The sequence below is a fragment of the Mirounga angustirostris genome, unplaced genomic scaffold (genome assembly GCF_029215605.1).
Source record: "Mirounga angustirostris isolate CCGP_5_RB_7025 unplaced genomic scaffold, mMirAng1.0.hap1 SCAF_13, whole genome shotgun sequence".
NCBI lineage: Eukaryota > Metazoa > Chordata > Mammalia > Carnivora > Phocidae > Mirounga > Mirounga angustirostris.
This window is the reverse complement of record NW_026991721.1, coordinates 23093264-23100350: the sequence shown is the minus strand read 5'-3', so window position 1 is coordinate 23100350 and position 7087 is coordinate 23093264. Positions and strand designations below refer to the sequence as shown.

Here is a 7087-nt window from a genome sequence, read left to right as displayed (position 1 = left end):
CAAATATGTGGTAAGCAAAACCAAAATACTTGCTTTTGTAACACACACTCATATACCCCCCCACACACACCACAAAAGTAGCTATGCTGGTGGGATTCGAGTTTAACTATAGAACCCAGTGAGTTCAGAATTAAATCACTTAGATTATCATATCTTAATCTCACTGACTACAAGACAAATGTGGTAATAATTCTTTAGCCATTCAGTCACTATAAACAAGTAAAGATAAGGGAATGTGTCTACCTCTTGAGGAAATAACTCTTTTGAATTCTATGAAGGATATTTCAGTTTTAAGGTATACCACTTCCTATTAACAGAAAAAACGAAATCAAAGTAAAATGAGCCTGGGAAAATCAAATAGTAAAATTTTGTCCCTAATTGGGGCAATTAATAATTGGAGGAAATCAATATCAACGGAAGACATTTTAATGTTTTATTAGTTTTACATAGGTGACAAAAACAACAGAGCAATGGTACAGTAAAAGGTTCAAAAGGAATATTCATTAAGCAACATTGCTGAAATGAACTGAACATGATTTAATTTATCCAAGTTACTTTTAGTATCTAAGACATGGAACTGGTGCAGACGAACTTGTGTTCCAGGGCTTTATCTCCTGTATGGTCACATTTGCCCTAAATTTGGCATAGTACTTCACACACTGTGGACTCTCAGTGAAGACTGATGGATAAGAAGCTATGGCTTAAGCTCTTAGGATAAGGCGAGATGCTTTGCCAGAAAAATACTCCAAAAGGAAAGACATTTCTCTAAGGTCATCTGATTATCAGTTGATGTCTTAAAGCCTCAAAATGAACAGTATTTTTAACTTTCTTTCTAGAAAGTATCTAAATGTGAACCTTTGCAATCTCATTGATTTTATAATTTTCATTGGTAGCAAACTCCACGTATCAACTAGACGCATACACACACAAATTTATTTTCCCCCATTTAAAATCTTCTACCTATTAACTTTAGAAAATCCTTTGAACTTTTTTTATCTGGGGGAAATAATACTATTTTTCTTTATGAGATTTAATTGGTGGTCCTTTCTTAGTGTGCTCTCACTTATCCTCTTTCTCCAGAATGCTAAGTAGCAGTGGACTTCAGTTTTCATTAAATCTCTCAAAGAACTGGTTCAAGTGAGTGGACTTGGTTCATCATCCATGCACCAGATGGTGGGGGAATCCTCTGAAGAAAGTCCATGCAGGTAACTTGATAAAATGTAACAAACTTGATGTAGATTCCTTTTCTTTTCCTTCATGTCAATGGAGACTGTCTTATGGTTTAAATAAGCTATAGGGAAATTTTTCTGTTTACAAGCATAACCAAGAGGCCAGTTTAGAGTTAAAGGTGTACAAAGAGCACTCGCATGGGATACAAGTGATTTTGGTTTTAATTTTTGGCCAACCACCAAGTTGTTATATTGTGCAAAAATAATTCATTCAATTCCTTTGGGTGTTAGTTTCTTTATCAGTTTAACTTTGTCTTAAGTAGCTTATTTGTAACCAAAAATCATATAAGGGATATAAGTATATCTTGATTACTTTTACTGCTTCTGTATTTAAGATTCCTTGAATGAAAAAATTCAGGTCAGAAATTCTCATTTAAGATACCTTTGAGTAAAAGATTTTCAAGTATTTAGCATTGTATTATTAGCACTTTTCCTTGGCACTTAATTCATGAGATTAAAAGAAAACAGAGACATTTTCAATAAAAAATAGGAATATAATTTTCATCATTGTTACGATTCGTTAAAACAGGTTTAAAAATTTGATGCACTTGAATTTGAAAGGCTTTTGTGAAACTAATCAAACAACCTTCTAAGAAAAGATTTCTTGGCAGGAGTAAAAATTTTCCCAGAACCTTTTTTGTGGAGGGATTTCAGTGGAGGCTTTTTTAAGGGTAGTACTCTTTTGGGGGTTTGCAGTGCTCTTGCTATCTTCACATGTTCATTGCAGTAATATTTGTTGCTTCCTTCTGACAGATGAATGAGCGTGTCTTCTGCCAGATCCATGCACTGAGCATGGACCCAGTGCCCATCTCCATGAGAACAGTAGATCATGGCAGGTTTGTTGAGCTCAGTTGAATAAAATGGTACCCAAGTGTTGATATCCACATCACAAGTAGGGCAGCATGTAATCCAGTAGCCTGTCTCAGACTCATCTTCCTCATCATCTTCATTATAGGTGTCAAATTCATCATCACCATCAAAGCTATATGCTTCTGCACTGAAACAAAATTCTTCTGAGTCTTCAAAGGGAGTGGAGTCCCCTGGGTCTTCTGTTGATGTCTGACTATTTGTGAGTGTTTTCTGATCTTCATTCACATTGTCTTCAGCACATTTCAACATATAGAAATAGAAAGCTTCTGAAGTAGCCTGTTTATTGTCTCCTGGTATGCCAAGGAATACAGTTCCATTTCCCATGTTGCTCCCAAACCAGATCTTGCTGTGCTTAATATCTGGGGTCCAATCTGGGGTCTCCATCTCACGAATTTCTATCTTATTGTCCTCGAAAGAAACGATGTTGCAGACCATTCTCTTTTGATTTTCAAGCTGATAGCCACCAACAATAACAAATTCATCATTGTTTGTTTGAGTCAGGATTGCACTGGAGACAGAGATTCCTCCTGGCAAGACTGTGCAATTCACAGCTGGGCTACCCAGTGGGAGATCAACCTTTATTCTGTATAGGTTGGTAGGGCGGATGTTATTGGCAAGTGAATGTCCTCCTAAAATATAGACGGTATCATTTCTGGCAATAGAGACATGAAAAGATAGCCCATCCTGAAGTTCTGGAAGTATGTATGATGTAGAGCACCCAAATTCAAAATCCACCAAGAAAACATGGGGCAGACAGTCAGCTACACTATTCCATTTTTCTGTGGTTCTTTGGGAAGAAGGAATGTATGACCGTCCTCCAAAGAGAACACCTATACTTTTCCCTCGACTATACACCACATCAATGGAATGACCATATCTGGCTTCGGGAACATCTCCTACCAAGTCTTTCTCCGTGCAGCGAAAAGTAACTTTTTTGCTGTTCTTGCCAGCAATAGACATGATATAAATCTTATCTGAAAGCTCATTGTTTGGTGTTTTCCCTCCATGGATGATGTATTGATGCTTTTCAGACTCTAAGCTGCTTCTGAATATGCAAGTGGCCGGGTAACGAAGAGGAGGAAGGTAGCAGGAATCCTTAGAGAAAAGTGCAGGCTTCAGTTTGAGATGGTTATGCTTTACATCAAAGTGGAAAACTCCAGTGGGGCAGGACCTCTTTGGCCAGCCTTTTTGGCCAAAGAAGAAAACTTGCCCATCAAAACTCATCAGTGAGAAGCCTGGTTGAATTAAGGCCATGTTATTACTGACTGTTATCATCTGCAGTGACATATTTTCTGATCCTGTGTAGATCTTTTATCTGAAAGAATTTTAAAAAAATGACTTATATATCTCTTCATATAAATCACTTCACAGGTAAAAAGCTTGTTTAAAAAAAAAAAAAAAGTTCTTCCACAAGCTTGTAGTGGAACTGAATTAGCAAAACCCAGGCAGCTAGGTTAGCAAGGAGCCACAGAACTTTCCTTCCCAGTAGGATCAAGCAGTTGGGACATGTTTTAGACACGGACTATCCTCCCTTAGATTTCTGGGAATTGTAGTCCTTTTCTCCTCACAGCTTCACCGCTTGTCGGCGGAAAGAACTACGTTTCCCAGGAATCCGTTCCCTATGTGTGGCTACGACTGTTTTTGTCGGTACAGGAGAGGAGACTCCTAGGATGCCTCTGAATACAGACGCTCGAAGTGCGAAGTGACTAGATGGGAGCCCAGGCGGAAAACGAGGGAATGGGAGGTGAGAGTGGCTGACGCAGACTTAACATCCGGGTTACGGGAAGGCCGCAGCCCCAAGAGGGGCGTCAGGCGGCCCGCTGTGGACTCTTAAATAGGTGACCCAGTAGGAAGCACAACTGCCTCTGGCCCTAGTGGGGTTGCCTGGAAACCGACGCCTAAAGGGAAGCCCCGGCCGAGGCGTCGTTGCAGACTCCTCCCGCCCGGACGCCTTGGGGGAACTGGACTCAGTTGCACCTGTGCAAACCCTAGGTTGCTGGGACGGGGGGGGAGGGGGCTGGTCGTGGGAGGGGGGGGACACCGAGGTCACAAAAGCTGGGACTATTTGACTGTTTTACGGAAGCCGGAGATCGGTCTCTGAATACCTGGAGTAGAGGGAAGAAATTACCTGATAATGATTTAGTAGTGGAAACACTGTAACTAGATCTTAGAAAGTGTCAGTCAAAGGCCCCCTGTTTTCCTCAATCGCTCTTGCTCACGTTTTTAGGGTTCTTTTAGGGAGGCAGAGAAGATTCCTAAACACCTCCCTGCCTCCTCCACTCTCTTTTCTTCTCCTGCCCCTCCCTCCTCTCTCCCTCTCTAGGAAAAATACAGTTAGTGCCTGTTTTTCAGATCTCTCTTTCCAGCCCAAGACATTTGAAATAATTCTTTAGTAATTCTGTAGTAAGCAGACGCCAAGCAAAGAGGGGCCAGAATTATTCAGGATTTGATACTAGTATTATAGTATTTTTTTAAAAGGTTATTTACTAGATGAAATAAGCTTGATCAATTTTTTTTATTTTTTTTTTTAAAGATTTTATTTATTTATTTTGAGAGAGAGAGAATGAGAGAGAACACATGAGAGGGGATAGGGTCAGAGGGCAAAGCAGACCCCCCGCTGAGCAGGGAGCCCGATGCGGGACTCGATCCCGGGACTCCAGGATCATGACCCGAGGTGAAGGCAGTCGCCCAACCAACTGAGCCACCCAGGCGCCCTAAGCTTGATCAATTTTTATTTTATTATCATTACTTACCTTAGAGAGATTCCAGGAGCCTTAATAATGTACTCCCTGTTTGTAGAGTGAAGACCTAGGCACCAAAGGTTAAAGGAAACAAAGTAGTACAGGTTCCTGACTGTTAAGAGTAAATTGTTAATATGCTTCAAAAACAGTTTGAAACAGTGTCTCTGAATATGACTCTCAGTTCTTCAGAGTCTGGACTCTGAGGGCTGAAGGGCTGTATTCAAATCCTGTCTCTGTCACCTACTAACTCTATGAAATTGTAATTTAATATCTCGCTGTCTCAATTTCCTCATCTGTAAAAATGTAATTACCTACCTCCTTGGTCGATGTTAGTTATGATTAGTAAATTAATAAATGTAAAGCACTCAGAACAGGGCTTTGTACACTGTGATAGTTTTCATAGTTATGCTTGAACTTATCAAAAGTAGGGTTGTTAGTACACAATTACCTGCCAGTCACGGCAGATGATATTTATAACGTTGGAGATGGTGAGATAGGATTTAGGATCCGGGATCTGATCAATGGGTATAGATTGATTAACTTTTTAGGCTAATGAGAATTGGAAAAGCATATCAATGGAGCTGCTGGTGGTGAGTTCATTTTAAATAACAGGAAATAATTCATTTATTCTTCTGCTACCCTTTCTCTAACCCCTCATTAAATATGCAGACTTTGAAGTCTGAGTCCAAGTCTGGGCTCTGAAACTTAGTTGCTGTGTAACCATCTTGGGCAAGTTCTTATTCTTTCTTTTCTGGAAAACGGGAATCATTTTAGTACCTATTCACTGGGTTGCTTTGAAGGATAAATGGGATAACACATATAAGTCACAAAGCACAGTGCCTGGCATATAATGAACATTTAATAAATGTTAGTTGACACTATATTTTTATTCTCCCTGCAAAGATTCCTTGGACCATTTAGAATCTATGGTCAGTCTAATGAGATGTTGGGTGGGGGGAGCTTTTTGCCTTGAAGCACTTCTGTAGATCAGGTGTAATTAGTTGCTAAATGTTCTCTTCTACTTAGTTTTAATTTACTTGGGAGATTCCTTAAGGTGTGATATTTTAATAATCATCTTGTGGGTTATTAAACCAAGTGAGGGCATAGTGAATGAGAAGCATTATTATTAAAGTTATGAAAGCAAGCCTGTCTCTTCTTCAGACCATGGTGGTTTGTAGGTTCAGCAACTTGCCCTACTTATGAAATAACATGGGTGTTTTCTTTATTCATGGCCTATCCAAATATACATAAAAGAGGGCTTATGGGAACTAAGAAAATGCTCTGCATAGGAATTAAAAGGAAATACTGCTAAACCTCAATTCAATAAATGAAAACCGTAAATGATTACACTCAGCATGATATGTGATGATTGTCAGAAAGTTGTCCATTTTTGGGCAGAGGGAGCACTAAAGCCAAAGCCTGTTTACTTTAAAAACCTCTGAATACTGTTACTGGGATGTAGAGCAAGCCATACAGGGGTAATGGATTCCAGATCCCAAGGGATTAACACACCAACAACACTTGCTTTTAAACAGCAAGCTTTTTTTTTTTTTTAAGTTTTCACTGTAGCCTGTTGGCTTCATTTTAAGGTTGTCATAGGGAATTTGGCTTCTCATAAGTGAAAAGATGATTACTGTAGATTAGCAGACACATTTTCTTAGGCAAGGCATAAGGAATACTACCCATTTTTTGTAGCTTAGTTTGGATCCCTAAAGATTTCTGACCTGTCCTCCCTTTGATGCCCTGCTCTTGGTACACCTCACGATTGCAGGGTCCTAAAAACAGTGGTGAGGTTTATTACTGTTGGGATGAATTATCTTGTAACACAGTTCCAGTATTTGTGCATTTAATTTTTAGAATACCCATTTTAAACCATGACCAGATGACTTAATGTATTTAAAGAATAAACAGGAACATTGAAAATGTTTTCACAAATTTTGCCATATTTATTTAGTTTTTGAAATTTGCTTTATTAACTTAAATATGTTTTCACTGGAGTAAGCTATTGTATACTTTCCATGGTCTTAATATGCTTATATTAGTCACATCTTGATTTTTAAGAGTTTTTGAAAGGTTATACTAGAACTAAAATAATCTACTTTCTTTAAATAGGCTAGATAAAAAAGGCAAATTTTGAAAAAGAAGACACTCTTCTTCAACCGAAGGAAGTTTCAAAGTCAACACATTAAAGATTCTTTTTAAAAGATAGAAATAGAGGACCAATAAATTTATACAATTTTCCCAACC

The 7087-nt window shown here is 38.8% G+C and overlaps 2 protein-coding genes across 3 annotated transcripts in view; one reads left to right on the top strand and one right to left on the bottom strand.

Annotated features, from left to right (window-relative positions):
• Nucleotides 1–1802: 1802 nt before the first annotated feature.
• Nucleotides 1803–3386, bottom strand: RAG2 (recombination activating 2). The gene has a single exon (XM_045870992.1). It carries the CDS (start codon nucleotides 3384–3386, stop codon nucleotides 1803–1805), a length of 1584 nt encoding a protein of 527 aa, XP_045726948.1.
• A 298-nt stretch (nucleotides 3387–3684) lies between these two features.
• Nucleotides 3685–7087, top strand: part of IFTAP (intraflagellar transport associated protein) — a 66131-nt gene continuing 62728 nt past the window's right edge. The window contains exon 1 of one of the 2 annotated variants that reach the window (XM_064576622.1): nucleotides 3685–3843. The gene's annotated coding sequence lies outside the window, so the exon portion shown is untranslated. Of the gene's footprint in view, nucleotides 3844–3937; nucleotides 4092–7087 lie in introns of those variants that run through there. The other variant, XM_064576623.1, reaches the window with a different exon arrangement.